Source organism: Bemisia tabaci, chromosome 5, assembly GCF_918797505.1.
Source record: "Bemisia tabaci chromosome 5, PGI_BMITA_v3".
Lineage (NCBI taxonomy): Eukaryota > Metazoa > Arthropoda > Insecta > Hemiptera > Aleyrodidae > Bemisia > Bemisia tabaci.
Window position 1 is genome coordinate 13,958,266 of NC_092797.1, and position 20,598 is coordinate 13,978,863.

At 39.5% G+C, this 20,598-nt stretch overlaps 1 protein-coding gene across 1 annotated transcript in view; it reads left to right on the top strand.

The window, feature by feature from the left end:
* Nucleotides 1–20,598, top strand: part of LOC109042201 (protein Wnt-4) — a 70,352-nt gene that overhangs the window by 42,772 nt on the left and 6,982 nt on the right. The window contains exons 2-5 of the mRNA XM_019058833.2: nt 14,781–14,907; nt 15,342–15,462; nt 16,876–17,147; nt 19,049–19,341. Of these exons, the coding sequence (XP_018914378.1) occupies nt 14,781–14,907; nt 15,342–15,462; nt 16,876–17,147; nt 19,049–19,341 (813 nt within the window). The remainder of the gene's footprint in view (nt 1–14,780; nt 14,908–15,341; nt 15,463–16,875; nt 17,148–19,048; nt 19,342–20,598) is intronic.

Genomic DNA, 20,598 nt, shown 5'->3' on the forward strand with positions numbered 1-20,598 from the left:
AAAACACTTATGTGCATAGGGAAACTAATGGCACATACGTTGTTTTTAAACCGGACCAGAATTTATAGTTCCAAATTGCAAAATGCAGTCCAAATTATTGCACATGCGCTCTGAAAATGAAACATAGAATTCTCGTCCTGTATACATCAGACATCCCAATCATCTCAATGTGCACTCAAATACCAGGAGAATGACTCGGAAACTAACCTAACCTAAAGTGGAATAACAAAACAATTGTCAACTCCTATAGCAACCGCATCAAATTATAAACTATATATGAATCAAATTCAAAACTACTAAAATCTCTATATTCGTAGCTCCAAAATCACTGATGACCTAATACTTTACATGTTAACATAGGATTTTTTATTTCATCCATTAAATACAAAATTCGGATAGATGGAAAAGCTAGAAAAACTAAAATTACCAAGGGTAAAACTGTTCAAAAAGATTCCATAGTTTCCACTCCTAAGATATATTACCCAGAGGTCCATACTTCTCTCATCACTTTTTAAAATATCGGAGGCCATCAAAAAAATGTAGCCGTCAAACCGAAGAGTGACACGTAGTTCTCACCAAAAGAAGGGGAAAAATTACTCAAGATTAATCTTGAATAACATAGGTAAGAAGAATCTCCCTTAATCCTTGAATAAAGGAGACTTGTCTCGTCTCTAAAAATGGTTTCTATACACTAACTCATATTGTGTGATTTGGACACACATGATTTTTGGTTTCTGTACACTAACCACTATTAGTGCTGGGAACTAATTCCGCTACTCTAATTCGCATTCGGTAGGGTTGGGTCAACCTAACCTCAAAACTGAGAGAGGAGAAAACGGCTTAGCGAATGATAACTGGACAATACTTTCAGGAAAAGAAGATTTCTTAAAAGATGAGAGGTAAAAATCAACTGACCGGTTCCAAATGAACGACAGAGGAAAGGAATATCCCATAGGTATGTGCAAGTAGACAGAATTATCCTTTAGAGAGACACACACTCACACATGAAACGGTAGCGAATGTTCACACTGAATAAACATATCTCGTCCGAACACTTGAGATATTCTTTTGAAATTACGGGAGAACACGAACTATAGAAGTAAGCAGTAAGTTCACAGATTTTCGTAAAATATAAACTGAACGCGGAACGCTTTAATCGCAATTTAATACAGAGGAGACAGTAAGGTATCTGACCCGAAATACGAGAGTAGACTCTCGAGATGAGGTATGAATAAAGAGGAATATACTCTCCACAGGAATGAAAGAAAAATTTTAAGATCCATGCAGTAATCCCGATTCAAAGTGCAACAGTTCCCATCTCACTAAGTAACAATGCATCAGGAAGGAAGAAGGCAGAAATGACCCTTGCAAACAATTCGAGAATTATGGATTACGATAGCGTCTAATGAAATTATAAAGAGAAAAATATTTCCTGTGCGAGCGAGGGGACAGAAGTACATCTAAAAACCACGACCCTTCATAGCGTTTGAATTGCAGTTACGCTGTTTTTTGCGGACGGAGAAGCGTCGAATTAAATTTTACGAGCTTCGCCTTAAGAAGTGGGAGGCGAACTTTATGTGGAGACACGAGATGCCCTTCCCGTGCTGCTAAGCCTCCCGTTTCAAAATGTCTCCTTCCCGTACGGCCATGCTAAAGAAAAATGCCGTATAAGCCTCCAGGAGTTGCCATATTTCCCCTAATTAAATATTAATTTCTGAGGATAGTTATGAATATTTTTCCCTTAAATTTCCACGAACTGTAAATAAAATTGCAAGTTAAATTTTCTAAAAAAAATTGGACGAAAAATGTCCAAAAGTTTCCTCGAAAAATCGTATTTTATCGCAGGAAATTTGGCAACGCGTGGAAGATTGTACGGCGTTCTTCCTCAGCATCGTATACCTTTATCATCGATGTGTGCTTTTTATCGGCTCAACCCCAATCTCAGACCCATCCCTCGCGAGGAGCCGACAATTTTATGGCGATGCTTTTTATTGCAATACTTTCATCGCCGGCATTAACCTCTCGTCCGTTTGTATCGGGTGTTGGAGGCAAGGAAAATCTGCCATTCTGCGGAAGAGAACAGTAAGTGAGCCTCAAAGTGCTTGACGGCACGTTCAAACTGCGACCCAAGTCCGAGTGGCGTTACTGTCCTTTTCCGTAGCACGGCAGAAAGCTGCTCGCGGAAGGATCGTGGATTAGAGCGGCCTATTGCTTATTCTGCGAACGCGTTTACGATTTGAAACACTGTACTTACTGCTGAGTAGCTGAGGATCTTTGTGGAGGGGACACCTGGTCTTTTAAAGACTTCTGTATGATCGAAGACGAAAAGATACCTTCAAGCACCTCGGCAATGGTGAAAACTTTTCCTTTAGGGGACTTAACAGTTCTCTACGAACAATTACACCGCAATGAAAATCATCCTGCCTGCTTCTTGGATTTTGCTTCTTGAGTTCAGCAATATTCCCAACAATTTTTTTTCTTCTATTTTTTTCTCAGTATGTACTGTCGGTTTATACCTATTATGCCCTTTAAAAAAGTTAAGTTGAGCCCGCAGTCAGGAGGATCGCAACTTTATTTCTAGGAAGTGTTATAGGGGGTAGAAAACGTCCTCTAGACATGCTGAGGTCACAGTGCTGTCCATACACTGCAGATCTCCGTATGATCACATGTATGACGAAATAAAGTGGAACACACAGGTTACCCCTAATTCCTCAAGAAGGAAGAAAGCTATTTGATTATTTGTACGTTGCCAGATCTTTTCCGATGAAATTTGAGTTTTCTGGGAAAATTTTGAATTTTTTTCGTTTAAGTTCTCGGAGAGTTTCACCGGTGGTGTTAAGTAGTATTTCTAAAAATGCCACAGCAAAATATTCTAAAATTTTCTGAAAAACAAATACTTCAATCGTATAAATTCGGCAACACGCGATTGTTCATATGGTGTCCCTGGTAAAAATTGGCGATAGGAGCTGCGTTTCAAAATACCATAGGAGTTCTTATAGCCGACTAAAGAAGGCTATTGAAAATCATATAGCTGGCTGTAGAAAGCGGAGCAAATCATATAGCCGGGCTATACGAAGCTATAAAAAAGTGTACAGTCGGGCTATAGTTCCTGTCGCCGGGCTTTACACTTTATCGCCATTGGCTATAAAGGGCTATAAGAAATTGTGTAGAAATTCGTGTGCTTTGGAAATCATTAAGTTTGATACGGAACTACCTTAATATTTACAAAACACACATTATATTTTCCTTTAAAACATATTTTTTTTTCATCAATTAAAATGAGAATAGTCCATACAGAGTGTGCAAACATTTCAAAATCATGAGTTGAAAAACGCTGACTCCGCGAGATTAATTATTAGAGCCTAACACGAAGCGGAGCGGCGACGCGCTGGCGCCTACAAACCTAACAGGGATACTTCACGCATTGCGCAATGCGTGAAGTATCCCTGTTAGGTTTGTAGGCGCCAATGCGCGTTTCGCGCTCTCTGCCCGCCCGCCGCGCCGCAGCGTGTCACGGCGTCTGAAGCAACTATCTCACACCAGAGGCATTGTACAGTATCATAAGAAATTGAAGGCGCTCCAACATATTAAGAATGACAGGCATCCTTCAAAAATACGGAGCTTTCCTCGCAAAATAAATCAAGGTACTACGGCACAAAAAGAGAGCGGTAGTCCAAAAAATAACTAAGTCCTGGTATCCGTATTTAGTAACGTTTAGTATAAACTTTATCCTCTGGTTGTTGCTTAATCGCCATCGGCTATAAAAGGCTATAAGAAATTGTACAGCCGGCTACAGAAGCTATTGGAAATCTTACAGCCGGTTTTAGGTCAATGGTATTTTGGAACACAGATTCTATTGCCAATTTTTACCAGGGGTTTTGTATAATGCAGCAGTGCCATACTGTCATGCCAACGTAATGCACTGTATTGGCCCTTGGATATTGCCGAATTTATTTGATAAAATAAGAATTTTCAGAGAAATTTTTGGATATTCTCTTTCTAATTTTTCAGAAAATTGTATTAACAACTTGATCTTAAGTACCCGTTAATTCAAAGATAATAAATTCAAACCTGCCTCACAAATTTAAAAGGGGAAATTTGGCAACATTCGAAGGTCCATACAGCGTTCTTTTTCTAGCGTGGCCGTGCCATACCATACCATACCTAGAACGGAGCGTTAAAAGGGTAGCTCACCACACAGCATCCCGTGAGCCACGATAAATCAACGCATTGTTCACCGCGCGAGAGAGGGGTGGAACGGGGGGGGGGGGGGAGACGCAGGGAGGAGGAGAAAAATGGACCATCCTCACAAATATGACCAGCAATTAACACGAATCGCCCTTCGGCGCATGTCAAACGTACCGGGATAAGTGACCAACCACGCGCACACACGTATAAATGATCGAGGGAAGGAAAAGAATCCACCTCCCTCCACTTTCGAATGCAGTTGTGTCTAATTCTCATCATTCTTCATAAATAGTTCAACTGTCTTGAATAACTGTTGAATTAGAGGCAGGGAAGAGATAAACTCACCTTTTTTAATGGGTGGGTGCGAGTCTTGTCCTCAGAACCGGCACACACACACTCTGCCGTGCTAAGGAAAAACGCCGTATGAACCTTCAGGCGTTGCCAAATTTCGATTGATAAAACACGAATTTCCTAGTAAACTTATGAATATTTTTCTTCCAATTTTTCGGATAAAATTGTTCCCAATTTCACCTTAAGTTCCTGAAATTTTTAAGGAAAAATATCCACAGCTCTCCTCAAAAATGAACATTTTATCGAAGGAAATTTGGCAACCCTTGAATGTTCATACGGCGTTCTTCCTTCCTGCCGTACTGAGGAAGAACGACGCATGAACCATCAGGCGTTGCCGCATTTCCTTCGACGAAATAAGAATTTTCAGGGAAATTTGTGAATATCTCTCTTCTGATTTTTCAGAGGGTTTCGTTCGTAATTTGATCTAAAAATTTTGAGGATTTCAAGGAAAAATATTCACGATTCTCTTCTAAAATGAAGATTTTAAGATTTTCCAAGAAGAATTTTGGCAACTCTCGAATGTACATACTGCGTTTATCACACAGCGTACACTGGGAAAAAACACATTGGATCTAGAGTCCAGACTCTTAAAAACATCGACACGAAAAAGTACTCTTGATTCAATCAGAATCTAGCTTAGATCAAGAACCAAGCCTCTTAATTTAAGCGGATTTCGTTTTGATTCAAACAAAAATCCGATTGAATCAAGAGTATTTTTTCTTGTCGATGTTTTCAAGAGTCTGGACTCTAGATCCAATGTGCTTTTTTCCAGTGAATAAGAATTTTCAGGGAAATTTGTGAATATCTCTCCTCTGTTTTTCAAAGGGTTTCGATCGTAATTTGATCTAAAAATTTTGAAGATTTCAAAAAAAAATATTCATGATTCTCTTCTAAAATAAAGATTTTAAGATTCTCCAAGAAGGATTTTGGCAACTCTCGAATGTACATACGGCGTTTATCCTTAGCACGGTAGCACAGTGCGTCGTTTCCCGGAGGAAGGAGCGTAACTCCATTCCAAGGTTGCAGAATTGACTCACGCGATTCAATTCTTTTCAGAATATACGAGTGAAATTCTGGTGAAAAATTTTCCTGATTTCTGCCTAAGATTTGAAGAAAAATCGGTGAAATTTCCAGCTCAAACTGCCCGAGGTTCTTCCGGTAAAAATTCACTTTGCGAGGGGAAATTTGGCAATACTGAAAAGTAGTTACGTCTTTTCGTGAGGAAAACGACGAGTGAACTTGCAATTCGGAACTTTAAATTCTAGCCCCGGTTTAAAAATAACGTATGTACCATTAGTTTTCCTATGCACATAAGTGTTTTTCCAGAGGAGCCAGAATTTATGGTTCCAAATTGCAAAATGCAGTCCATTTATCGATGAGATTTTTACGAGAGGATCAACGGTAGTACTTAGCTTCTTTGATTCTTATTTACGAAGATGTGAGCTTTTAAAATTTCCACATCGTTTCCAACCTCTTCTGACACCCCCCCCCCCCCATTCACCCTCCCTTTTTTTCTTTTCACATGATTGAACGATGAAACCTCCTCCACGATTTGACGCGTTTTTAAAAATGGCAAATTTTTCACCGATGAATTGGACTATTTCTGTCAAACAGAACTACGTGCAATGTGCATCAAGAGATGAGCCCTGAGACCCATGAGAATATATGCAAAACAGGGCTCACGTCATAATACACATAGTTCCGTTCGATAGAAATACGTCAAATTCAACCTGTTACTAAGTATACTTATGATCTCAATTGGAGCGAAATTTCATCCCTCGGGCCTCCCTCATTTGACCTCTCATAATCTCCTGCTTTTATCAGGAAATCTGAAGATTGTTGTCGGTAAGAATCTTAAATAAGAGGGGTTAGCTTTATGTTAATTTTTCCGACTCCAATATGATGATTTTTTTGAACTGCATTTTCCAAAAAAAAATCGATTTTTCAGCTCCATGCGCTTTTTCTTTAAAATCTAACAGCGATTTCTTCCTCGAAAATGCCGTGTTTTACTCCTGATATTTTTTTTAAAATGAGAAAGAACAATGTTTTTGTGAGAAAAAAAATTAATAGCTTTCAACGGGATTTAGGGGGTGGCCACATGGGCCGCGGCCCATGGCGGGAAATTTAGGGGGCGGCAAATTTTGCAATTTTTTTTAAATGTAGTTTTAAAGAAAAATCGGATTCAGAAAAAAATATACAAACAAGAAAAGGTGACAAAATCTCTCATTTCCTAAGAGAATAACTCTAATTTTGCGGTCTTTCTGTGATGCAATAGATAGCACCTCTAATTTGTCGATTTTAGACTGAGAGAGAAACCGAACACGGAATTTGGCCTGGAACAGCGCGGCGCAGAAAGCAATGATTACGAGAATTTGAGATGAAAAGGAGAAACCCTCGGCGCGGCGCGGCGGTTGGCATGTAACACATATCAGCGCCTACAAGACTGCATGGATACCTCACGCATTGCGTCAAAGACAGTGCGGTCGCTGCCGCCAACAGCGGGCGGCGTGAAACGCATAGCGCTTACAAGATTGCGTGAATACTTCACGCATTGCGCCGAACACGGTGTGGTCGGCGTGGCGCGGCGGCGGAGGTTAAAATCATTAAACCAAATTTTGTTTGTTCTTTCATAATTTTTTCGTTCATTTCTTATGAATGGAAGGCCTTGTCCATTAGAGATAGGTTTACGAAACTTGACTTTCGCGCAAAGTTCCGTGACCTTTTGCCGGTAGTGTTGACAGGGCTTTCCCAAAAAATGTGTTCAACACGAATAAACACGTCTTATGCACCCCCCCCCCCCTCTGGCACGTTCACTTGATGGTTTTCATTGATGTTTCAAAACGAATGAGAAGGGGGCGGCAAAATGCAGGCGGCCCATGGGCGGCAATTAAGTAAATCCGGCCCTGACTTGAGTAACAATTCAAAACCCCGCCAAAAATAATTTTTTTCGAATTTGCAACCAAAAAAAAAACCCAAAAAAACGGTCGTGTCAGCTTCAGGAGGAGTCTTAGAAGTAAAGAAAATGAGATATTCTGATAACTCTAGTGGTTCATAAGAAAAAACACTGGAGCAGAGCATTTTTTTACATCGTCTGGCTTAGGATTTTTCACTCCCCTCAAACTTTTTAACCGTTAGGCGGCGGGACAGGCTGATCAGCGAAAATTGTACGAGAAGTGTATCGCACAATATGGGGATGAGATTTGAAAAAGTTAAGGAGCTGGCGCAAGGGATGGAAGCGGAGAAAGTAAAAGAGGAGTAATCCGCGGTGAAATTTATTTAAACCAACGTCGGAATAAGTTTTTATTGAAAGTCATAAAATGATGCTTGATCAAGCTGGGGGTGAAGGGGACGCGGCGAGCAATAAAATAAGATTTTTGTTCCGGATTCGGCACTCTTTTTCATCCTTCGCCACGTTCCTCGTTGCCAACCACCTAATTTTTTTTCGCATTTTCAACTGCCGGCAGTTTTTTTTTCTTTTTTGAAGTAAAACAAGTTTAGGATTTGTGACATTCAGAAAAATGTTTGCTACTTGAATTTTTCCCGTCAGGGAGAAATTCAAGTATGCAAACATTCACCCTCAGGTTGCCTAAAACTTATAAAAATTACGTAAATATACTAAACAGTCCTTTAATTTTACATTTTACTCATCTTCGTTTATGATTATGAACATTTCGACGGTGAAAGTCGGCAATCACATAACTCGTTTGAGGTGTCTGAAAATCTCCGCCTCTACGTCATTTTTTTAAAGGAGAGCAAATTGACATTATTTCTTGAAGTTTTTGCAGAATTTTCTTCGCATTGAGAAGAAAAATCATGACGGTTTTAAAGAATTGCCGTTGAGTAGTTTTCCATTTAAAAAATAAAGTATGACAGGAAGTCTGCGACGTCGCAAACCGCGTCATGTGATTGCCGACTTGCACCGTCGATTTGGAATACCAGTGTTATTCTCCCAAATCTATATAAACTTCCGAATTGAAATAGTCTCGTCCACACGTCTTATTTGTGCCCTCTCTCGCCAAGCGCAAAAAGGAAAAATACTTATCGCATAGGAATCTCCTCATTAAGACGTTTCTTTCAGGCCATTAAAAATAATTTTGCAATCAATTTTAAGAGTTGTAAACTCCGAGATAAGAACAATTCAATTGCACGTCATGCTTGTTGCATCACTCATTTCTGAAGGAATTATTGGACTTGGAAAACAAAAATCCTGTAAAATCCCTCAATGGTTTGGATTCCGAGTTTTCCCCTTAAAATAACTTTTTCAGCCAAAAATAACATTAGGCTAGCATTCTAGTACAGGTCGCGGACAGTCAAATATTATATGTAAAATAATCGTCTCTAACCAACTTAAATGTTTGCAACTTAAATGCTACACTTGAAATGCTTTAATGGGTTTCGTCACTTTGTTTCTCCTTCTTTTTTACAATAAAGCTGTTGGGGACAAAAACGTAAAACTATATTCCGGGAAGAATTCTCAGGACTGGGCGACTTGACAACCGGAGAAATAGAAGCCCCGAAAACACTTATTTTATGATCATTCCACTCTGGCTTTTCCTCGAGAGCAGAGGACTCGACGTCGGGATAGAAAATTGAATTGAACCGGACCGAATGAAATTAAGAGAATTGAAATTATTAAGTATCATCGAGGACACCCTTAATCCGACGCGTTGCTTACAAAGCACTGTTTTAGGTGAGGCCAGACAATGAAATGGCGTGGAAAAAATACAATTTTCCCCGGATGCGTATTACTTTCGCGACCTGCGAACGGAGAAGAATTCATAAAAATCGAGCAGAAGTTATCAGTTTTTTCCCTTTTGATCCTGTTACAGTTTATTCTTTTGTAACGACGATAACTCTCCGGCCGTTGACTTGAAACCGATTCGGAAGCTGTGTTAATTTCATCCTCGAAGCGCGGAGTATGTTCTTTTGCGTTCCTCCGATCTGAAGGCGCATAGACGTATAGATATCTCAATGTAACCGCAGTTGTAGATTTATAATCACCTCTATGGGCTTTTTAATTTGAGCTCAATAAAAAACCATTATAATGTGAAAAGAGTTAATGGTACTTACTAATGACTTTACAACTTCCAGACTTTCACGGCAATTTTAGGGATTAAGGCGAAAAAACCCCGTCGCGTCAACAAACGAGATACTCATTGATGAAAAAAGGGAAAGCGTCATTTTTCTTTAACCCAGGTCAAACAATGAGGTTTAACAATGAAAAACTTTGAAATATAAGTATGAAAGTAAGATAAATTAAAATGACAGTTGTATCCGAATAGAATTGATAATATTTAGTCTTAAAAAATATAAAAATATAGAGATTTAATCTTAAATTTTGATTCTTAATGATTTCTTTGACTCTATAAGATTCTTAGCCATTTGCATTTTTACACATATATCAGTTACTAGAGCAAGATATAATATATTATATTTATTTATCTGTTTTATTTTTGTATGAACTCGGACAACTTTATCACGATTTCGAATCCGTACTAAAATCTCTGTAGATTAAGATTTTACCATAACCGTCTGTTTATTTACATAGTAAAAGGCTGTAAGAAACACTTTTCGTCAAAATTCCATACGATAAAATTCGCCTGCGGTAGTTGGCTCTGTTTTAATCAGTTTGAGAAAAGCTGCCCTCGACATTTCCATCACTTGGGCACTGCTTTCATCAAAATACAGGTTCCGGTTCCGCTGAAAAATTCTTTTCATGAATTTGAAAATGCAAAGGAAAAGTGAATTCCTTGCCTCTTAACTCCGCCGGTTTCTTTCAGTCCAACATGAGAACTTAAAGCATCCCTCATTTGCCCGACCTCCCTCTTCTACCTCCTTATTTTCCGTAACATCTTGAGGAACGGACAAACAATTCTTGCTTTTCGCGAATGGGACTCAATTTTGCAGGGGTGCCAAGTCGACGATCTGAAAATTTCATACGGTCTCATAATCTGTGCCCGGTGCCGGCGCGTTAGAATGTCTTCCTGGGATACCAGTGTGTAGGCATGAAGCCCAAAGAAATGCGCAGAATGCTCAAGGCTGAGGTTGAGAGGAAATAACGCCTTGTGATTGCAAATAGGTAACATTTTCTCTTCCATCCTATTTGAAAAAGAGCTTTCCGCCAATAGGCTAGAAAAGTCACATGGGCCATAGGAAATCCTCTGTTAAATCGTACGTGTAGTTACGTACTATCACTTCCGGGTGAGTTCTTTGCCTGCCTCTTTACATGAAGGCGCTGTTTCCATAAGGCATGGGCTTCGTAATATAATTTTTTTTATTTAATTTCGTAAACCCACGAGTAGCGCTATTTGAGCCAAGCTATGCATTATCGGCGCGGATGACGCAAACGCTATACTTTTGAAAACATGAAACAAAGAAACATGCATATGAAGAAAAAAAAACACCAAGAAGTGGCCCGAACTGTATGTAACAAGGTGGAGAAATGGTGCTGGGTCCACACCATTTCGCGGGGAAAACAAAGCCAAGAAGTTCCAAAAATTAAAATTAGAGTTCAAAAATTTAATTTTGACTCTAATTTTAATTTTTGGAACTTCTCGGCTTTGTTTTCCCCGCGAAATGGTGTGGACCCAGCACCATTTCTCCACCTTAAAACTTGCATCTATGTATCAGTATGATAACATGCTGGCACGGAAAACCAGTATTAGCATATCATACTGATATCATATAAGAGAATCGGCAAATCAGAAGTTTGGTCGTTATATTTGAGGAACTTGAAGGACAAGGCGATAAGTGCAGTTTTTGACAAAATTGAGTTATAAATTATTTCAAGTAAAACTAGTCTTAATGAATTTTCTGTGAGAGATTTCCTCCCAAATTCCAATTTTTATGCATCAAAAAGTCAGCTCGAACTTTCTTTCCGCCATAAGGATCCATGCAATTTCGACTTTCAAACGCGCATTTCTCGTGATAGCAAAAACTGCACTTATGCGCCTTGTCCTCCAGGCCCCTCAATTGAAGTCTTATCACTGGAAAAAAAACACATTGGATCTTGAGTCCAGACTCTTAAAAACATCGACAAGAAAAAACACTCTTGATTCAATCAGATTTAAGCTTAATCAAAAACCAAGTCTCTTAATTTGAGCGGATTCCCTTTCGATTTAAGCTTAAATCTGATTGAATCAAGAGTCATTTTTCTTGTCAATGTTTTCAAGAGTCTAGACTCTAGATCCAATGTGTTTTTTTTTTCCAGTGAACTCTTAGGCGAATTTGATTTTAAAATATCTCTTAAATATTTTTCAAAAATGTCTCTCGACTGGAAATGTACCTATATCGAGGGGGATCATCCCCCATCAAATGAGGGATTTCCGAGTCGTGTGGCAACGAGCGGAGCAGCGGTGGAGGGTAGAGTCGTTTGGCGACCGGGGGGGGGGGGGAGGGGGAGGGAGCTTCATGAACTTCTTACACTTTGTTTCGACCCCAAGAAGGCGGCGAGCTCCGACTTGAATGCGCGCACACAATGCACTCGAGTACTTATTTTCATTTGTAGAGGTTTACTCAAGGCGCACCAACCAGAATGTTTTCATGTTGACATAGAATCAGCCTTTGCTCGAGGGCCTCTTCAGCGGCCCTCCAACCGCGACCCTTGTCCCGCCGCGGCCGCCCCTCGGCCCTCGCGCTCGGGTCATATGGAACCAATTACGCCTTCGACGACAGAATATACTCGTCCAACGTCTTGGTTTTGGCTCCATGCAAAGCCATCCCTGTCTAACTTGTGATTCGGAAGTTGTCGTGACGCTTACTCGCCGTGCAAAATTGAACTGTATTTTGCAATTTGGAACTATAAATTCTAGCCCGGTTCAAAAACAACGTATGTGCCATTAGTTTCCCTATGCACATAAGTGTTTTTCCAGAGGAGCCAGAATTTATAGTTCCAAATTGCAAAAAATTGAAGGGGCTATGTAATTTTGTGTCGACATCTCTTTTTTAACATTTTTAATTTTTTTTCTTTGCATACAAGAAAGCTGTTATTTACCAATTATTTATTTTCGTTGGATTATGTATGGTTTTTGGAAGTTAACGCATTTAACTTTCAGTTTCGTTTTTTCGGCGTAAAGTATGATATTTTTACTCTACGCATATGCCCGAATACGCATCATAACGACGGTGAAACTACCAAACCACGTATCTCGTTTGCGGTGTTTAAAAATCTCCGCTCACATTTTATTTTTTTGAAGTAGACCAAATCAATATCATTCCTTGAAATTTTCACAGAATTTTCTCCGCACGAAGAGGAAAAATCACGGAAATTTTCAAGACTGGACGTTAAGTAGCTTTTCATTTAAAAAATAAAGTATGACAGGAAGTCTGCGACGTCGCAAACCGAGATACGTGGTTTGGTAGTTTCACCGTCGATAAGTGACCTATGTGCTTCCTAAGTTGCCATTTTTTTCATTCAAATAGATGTAACCGAAATGTTAGATGTGTACTACCTATACTACTTTCATGTCATTGCTTTATTTATTTATTTACTTTTTGCGTAGGTATATATTGTTATTTTTTGCTGAATTTTGGAGAAAATATTGCTTTAAGAACGTGGAATGTAAATTAATTTTATTGAAAAAAGAAAATACCATCATTAATTTGGGCGAACAGAGAAAATATACATCAATATTTGGGTCAACATCTCCCTGATTATATAAAGGATGAATATATTAGTATTTCTGTATCAAAAAACTTAGCTTTTGTCTTCAGAGATACGATGATTCTAGTCCCAGTCAATTTGTTTTATTGAAAAAACAAAAAAACAAAAAATAAATAAAAAAAAAAAAAACAACTGAAATGTTAGCATACTATTTTCATGTCTTTCTATTTGTATCAATAGGTACTTTTTGCTTAACTTACGAACGTTGAATGCAAATTAACTTTATTGAAAAAAGAAAATAACGTCATTAATTTGGGGGAACATGTGGCTGATTATATGAAGGAGGTATATTCCAGTATTTTTGTTTAACATATTAACTCACGAGAAAATGTTCGTACATTTATCATCTAGTATTAATTATTTTTTGATGATTGGTCTAAAACATTCAATACAACCATTAAAAATTATCTCCCATCGCCGGGTATCGAACTCCCGATCACCTATTGCCCGCACCTTATCAAAAATATGGGGCGCCTCAGTCGACTAGGCTATCACAGATCGGCGAAAGGATGGGAAAAAATAGCATTTAAAAGACTCGGACGATGGGCGGGACTTATCACAAGAGTTGTCCTTGAGCGATTCGGCGATTCGCGTCTTCGTAGCTTCTGGAGAAATGAGCTAAGCGCCTTTCTCTGTGAGACATTGTTTGCCTATGCTATCATGTGTCTCAAGGTTCATATCAGCAGGCATTTGCCATCGCGGCAGTAAGCTGAGGCAATATTTCTGTATTCATGGAATAAATCAATGCAGTCCAATTCGAGTACATTCGGATCACATTTTGCGATATGGAAGTGTTGTTTTTGGCCCATACATAAAAGCACCTATCTGCATTGGGAACATCAAAAAGAGGAGAGGGAGGAAGAACAGGAGACAGAAAAAGAAAAAGAATAGAAAGAGACGAAGGAAAAGAAGGAAAAATGCAGAAATGAAGATGGAAAAAGGTAAGGGAAATGAGAGAGAAGAAGAGAAGGAAGAGAAATAATCCTTAAAAAGAGAAGCAAAAAAAGAGGGCAACAGGAAAATACAGGAAATGGGGAAGAAAAGGAAGAAGAAAAATAAGAAGAAAATAAATTCAAGGAGAGGAAGGAGGAGGAGGCATTCGTCTCTGTAGTATAACATTAATAGCAAAAACGTGGTTTCTAAAATGAGCCTAGAATATTAGTTCCTAATTACAAAATGAAGTTCATGTATGAGGATAGTTAATGGACATGAAGGGATCCGTTTTAAATTGGTTCATCTACTTTAGACTAGAGCGTCTATTGACATGTGTCTGTTCTGCTCTCGGACTAGTTCACAATTTTAGATCTCCTGCTGTAGAACTCCAAGGGCTCAATGTTAATGAACTCTAAAGATAACGTGCAAGATAACCCGTATTTTCAATTTCTTCGCCGCGCCTTCATTTTCCAAAATATACTACGAAATGTTCGGGCTGCAGCAATAGTTATCTATTCGAATAAATGAAGGGAACTTTTATTTGATGAAACACGAGGGCGCATATTCCTCACGGAGGTATCTGCATTTTGTCGATATATTGCTCGCCTTGCCATGTTTCACAGTAAGACCTTTTTTCTGATTTTAGGACTCTTGGACTGACCGGAATCAACCCTGCTGGAGCTGCGATTTATTTGAGGGAGAAGTGCACCCGACCGAAACATTTTGGCGAGAAGCTCTCGTCGATATGCTCGTATAACGATAACATTCTTCAGGTCTGTAACCTCCTTCTGCTTGAAAATTATCCTTGTATGCCTTGAAATGATCTGAAAAACGTCCCTTTTGTGATAATGTGATATCGCGAATACCTTCTTAAACCTCTCTTAATTGCAATTTCAACCATAGTATGAAATCTTCCTAACGAAAGTAAGGATCTGTTGAAGAAACGACTATGTATACAATTCTCGGACCTGCTTCAGAATTATCCACTATGCTATATTATTCTATTATGTATACAGATAGTATAAGAACCGATTTACAAAAAGAACCGTCGTTAATTGTAGTTGAATTTTTTTAAAAAAGATTCCACTATTGAGCTCCTTGTTTCGATAGCTACTTCTGCGATGATAATACTTATGTATTCGAAGAAACCCGTGCAAATTGAATATATTGTCAGAATCAGTTTTCAAATATTAAATTTTTGTTACAGGCTGTTGCTAACGGTGCTAAGATGGGTATTGAAGAATGTCAACATCAGTTCAGTATGAGCAGGTGGAATTGCAGCACTTTCGCGAATACCACATCGGTATTTGGCGGTGTAACAGATATAAGTGAGTAATTTTCTAGCATTTTCAATCTTAGTTCCTTTGTTCCTTCTATTCATATTCCAACATGTATTCTACTCGTGTGGTTTCTGCCTGACTCTGAAGTGTAAGTGATTTTTCAATGAAAAACAGAACCGCTGTAAAGTAACAAAATTATTTGGCAGTGAAATTACTCTCGCCTTCATCTTTGAGATTATGCAATTATAGCTACATGAAAGTAGGGATAAGTAACTGAGTTGTTCGGATCAAAATCGACCCGACTCCAAAAATCTCAAAAATTCGTTTTACATGGCAAAATACGGTTTTCAGAGTCGACTCAACTTACTTGTCTTTTCCAAAGAAAAGATGTCGTTGTATGTTAGAAAACGACCCATTTTTTAGGTTCTTAATCGCACTCACATTCTCAAGACTAAAAAAAATAGCGAGAACATTAATGCCAATGCTTGTTAGTGTCTCAATGACAGCTTAAAAGTATTGTCCAAATGTCCATTGCAACCATCCACTTCCACCAATAGGATCGCTTTATTTTCTCTTTTTTTCTATATATAGCTTTGTCTATCGATTTGTCTATCGATTTGTCTATCGGTTTGTCTATCAATTTCAATAATCAGCCCGATGAATTTCGAGTACCACGCACGAAGTTCTTTTCTCTATGTAGGTGCCTGTAAAACCTTTTCCAAGCGACATTAATCTCAATGAGCCGCAGTTGTGCCGACAGAAACTGCAAAAATGAATAAAAGAGGGAAAAAAACCAAGAAGCACGCAATCTTTAGTTTTATCGCATTCGTACATCAATCTTTTAGAGTCAAATACGTCAAATTTTGAGCGTTTGGTTGCGCGTACACCCCGCTGCAGCACAATAAAGCACAAAATGTAATAGAAAAAATGAAAGTGCTATGGAAATCATTAAAATTAACATGGAACCACCAATATTTAAAAAACACACATTATATTATTATTCTCCTTTGATAAATTGATACACATCTTTTTCCCATCAATTTAAATGAGAATAATCAATGCAGAGTGTGCAAATATTTCAAAATCATGAGTTTAAAAGCGCTGACTATGCGAGTATAAATATTAAAGCCTAACAGAGCGGAGCGGCGTGCTGCTATCGCGAGAGGCTCACTGGCGCCTACAAACCTAAGTGGATACTTCACGCATTGCACAATGATTGAAGTATCCACTTAGGTTTGTAGGCGCCAATGCGCCCGCCGTGCGGCGGCGCCTGAAGGAACTATTTCACAACAGAGGTGTTGCACAGTATTATACGAAATTGGACGTATTAAGAATGACAGGCATATTTTAAATGTACAGATCCTTGCCTCTCTGTGACCCCGCGAGAAATTCCCAGTTCTGTTCATGACCACGGTCCTGCCAAATGCTGACCAATTTTAATCCCTTCTTTCGCCTCGACAGGAAGCAGAGAAACGGCCTACGTGTTCGCGATCTCGTCGGCCGGCGTGGCCTACTCGGTGACGAAGGCGTGCTCCAAGGGGGAGCTGAACGAGTGCAGTTGCGATCACAAGGTGCACAAGCGGAAACCGCGGCGGGGCAACTGGCAGTGGGGTGGTTGCTCCGAGGACATCAATTTCGGCGAGAAGTTCAGCCGCACATTCGTCGACTCCGAGGAGAACAGCGAGTCCGCCTTCGGGCTCATGAATATTCATAACAACGAGGCCGGCAGGAGGGTAAGCAATCCACTACCTATTTTCCCTCGATTAGTCAATTAAATCTCCCGACCTGGGCTCTCGATCATTTTCTCGCAACGACTCGGCTCACCTATCTGACGTCCTCAGGAGGAACGCCGTATGGACATTCCGGTGTTGCCGAATTTTCTGAAAAATTTATGAGCTTTTGTAAGGAATAAGCAGCTCAGGGTGGCAAAATTCCATGCAAAATAAAATCTTGAAATTTCACGTGAAATGGATTGCATTTTGCAAAAAGGAACCACTAGCATTGCAATGTTGCTAAGATTGTGCAACTTCTTTTGTCTTGAAGGAAAAACCCGATTATCCATTAATAGTTTCTATTTTACTCGCTAAAAACTGTAAATTTAGGACAAAAATTACCATCTAAATTTCATAGTTTTTCACGATTTCCGCAATTTTATTGCAAAAGATGAAGTTGCACAATCTTAGCATCATTGCAATGCTAGTGGTTCCTTTTTGCAAAATGCAATCCAAATATTTCATGAAATTTCAGAAATGTATGAAAGTTATTGAAAAATGCTGACTCCTATTCATGTTTCGCAAAATGTAAAAATTGAGACTTTCTTCTATTTTTGTGTGTTTAAGTGCGGGTTGCATACTCTAGCCCCTGAAAATATGGAATATTTTATAGCCTCGTGAAATTACATGAAATATTTCACCGAAATTTCCAATATTTCATTTCTTTCTTACGTCTCATGCCATACACTGCCTTAGCCCCTTATAGCTATGCCCAGACAGATTGTCGTTCCCTTCATGAAAGCTCGTAACGACATTTCAATGTTGCCAAATTTCCTCTCGCAAATTGCATTATTATTAAGAGAATCTTGCATGTGCATATCCAATTTAAAATTTCACCGAATTTGCTTCTGGCCTCATGCGAAAATCAGAAAAAATTTTGGATAAAAATTGTGAAGGTATCCATGCGTTGTTAAACTTCCTCTGAAGAAGTACCCATCTATTTTCAAGGAAAGCTGTGATTTTTTCTTCAAATTCTCAGATATTGTGGAGTAAATCGTGAAAAAACTTTTGTAAAATATTCAAAGACAATTTCCGAAAATTGTCGAGGAAATGCAATTATTTATCCGTAGAAAAACAAAATATGAGTTTTTATACGACGTTTTTATGACGGAATTACTCGGAGCGATTCGTCAATTAAGTTTTTAAACAGCATACAAATAAATTCTATGTCAAGAAAAGTTGCGTAGTCAACTAAAATAAAGGCAGATTAGCAGTGGTTTTATGCTTTGCTGTGGAACTTAGTTTCATCTTCAACAAACAGGCAAAAACGTACCCTTGAAGTAGTTACCTAACCGTCCAGAATGAAGGCGAATTGACAATCTCTCCACATGCAACTTATTTCTACGTTCGAGGTTGCGCGTCGACTCGGACGTGATCCTACGAAATACTCGAACGCCTTCAAGTTTGACGGATAGGCAAAAACGCTCCCTTGAAGTTAGAATAGTTACCTCACCGTTCGAAATTAAGGTGAATCAACAATCGCTCTGGACGCAACTCATTTCCACGTTCGAGGTTGCGCGTCGACTCGAACGCCTTCATTTCTGACAGATAGGCAAAAATGCTCCCTTGAAGTAGGAATAGTTACCTAACCGTCTGAAATGAAGGCGAATAGACAATCGCTGCGAGCGCAACTCATTTCCACGTTCGAGATAGCGCGTCGACTCGAACGCCTTCAATTTCGACAGATAGGCAAAAACGCTCCCTAGAAGTAGGAATAGTTACCTAACCGTTCGAAATGAAGGCGAATCGACAATCGCTCCGATCGCAACTCATTTCCACGTTCGCTCGCTGTTGCGCGCCGACTCGAGCGTGTCTCTCATTGAGTTGGACCGCTTTATAGACAAAATGATTTTCAATTACAGATAATCAGGTCGCAAATGAAGAGGATCTGCAAGTGCCACGGGATGTCCGGTTCGTGCAATGTTCGAGTTTGCTGGCGGAAGCTGCCGACGTTCCGGGCGATCGGCGACGTCCTCATGCAGCGCTACGAGGGCGCGTCCTACGTCCGGGTCGTCGAGAGGAGGCAGAAGGACGAGGAAAAGCGGAAGAAGAGAGGCAAGAAACTCAGGGCCGCCAACCCCATCTTCAAGCAGCCCAACCGCACTGAGTTGGTGTTCCTGGACCCATCGCCCGACTATTGCGAGAGGAACGAAACGTAAGCGATATTAAACTTTCACCGATTTGCTAACACGAGGACTTGGACCGAAAATGGCTTAGAGAAAAAAAAGGAGGTGTTTGCATCTTGAGGATTGTGTACCCTGTGACGCAGGTCGGTACAACCTGGTCAGCAAAATCCGATATTCGAAGTATGAAAAACGGACCCCAACGTCCGATTTTTTGCTTAAATCAACTCATGATATATTTCAAACACTTTATGGAGAATGCATTTTTTCCATAAAATACACCATTTCCAAGGAAATCGATGATAAACGTCGCTGTACCGACCTACGTCATCAAAAAAAAATCCAAGATGCCGGAAATGCAAACACCTCCCTTTTTTTCTCTTTACGTAAATGGACCGCTTTTAGCAGAAAACAACCAAGCCTTAACAGCCATTGCCAAAAACGAGGCTTTTTAATTTATTACAAGAGAAGGTTTGTGCGGATTCCTTTAAAAAGTCGAGAGAATTTGCTTCGTGCTATACAAAATATTCACTGAAATTTGCTCAAAAATCCGCACAACCGTTTTTATATAAAAATTTGAATTGCCCAATTAAAATTGGAAATAGCTGATGTTGCCTGGTTCCTTTCTGCTTAACGCGGTGCATTTATGACTAAATATTAAGACTTCTTTAAATAACTTGGAATCTCCTAAAAATAGACGGATTCAGGCAGAATCAGCTTGTCTGCATTCCAGGTCGCTTAATCTCTGCTCAGGCTTGATTTTATTTACAAGGAACCAGGGCCGGATTTACCTACTTGCCGCCCATGGGCCGGCTGTATTTTGCCGCCCCTTCTCATTCGTTTTGAAACATCAATAAAAACCATCAAGTAAACGATCCGGAGGGGAAGGGGTGCATAAGGCGCGTTTACTTGTGTTGGAACCATTTTTTTGCGAAAGCCCTGTCAACACTACTAGCAAAAGTTCACGGAACTTTGCACAAAAGTTAATTTCCGTAAACCTATCTGTATATGGACAAGGCCTTCCATTTATAAGAAATGAACCAAAAAATTATAAAAGAACAAACATATATGTAAATGAGGGTTTAAAAGTTTAACTGCTGCCGCCGCGCTGCGCTGACCGCACTGTGTTTGATGCAATGCGTGAAGTATTCATGCAGTCTTGTAGGCGCTGTGCGTTTCACGTCGACCACTGCTGACGTACTAACTTTGACGCAATGCGTGAAGTATTCATGGAGTCTTGTAGGCGCTAATATGTGTTACATGCCGACCTCTACGCGCCGCGCCGAGGG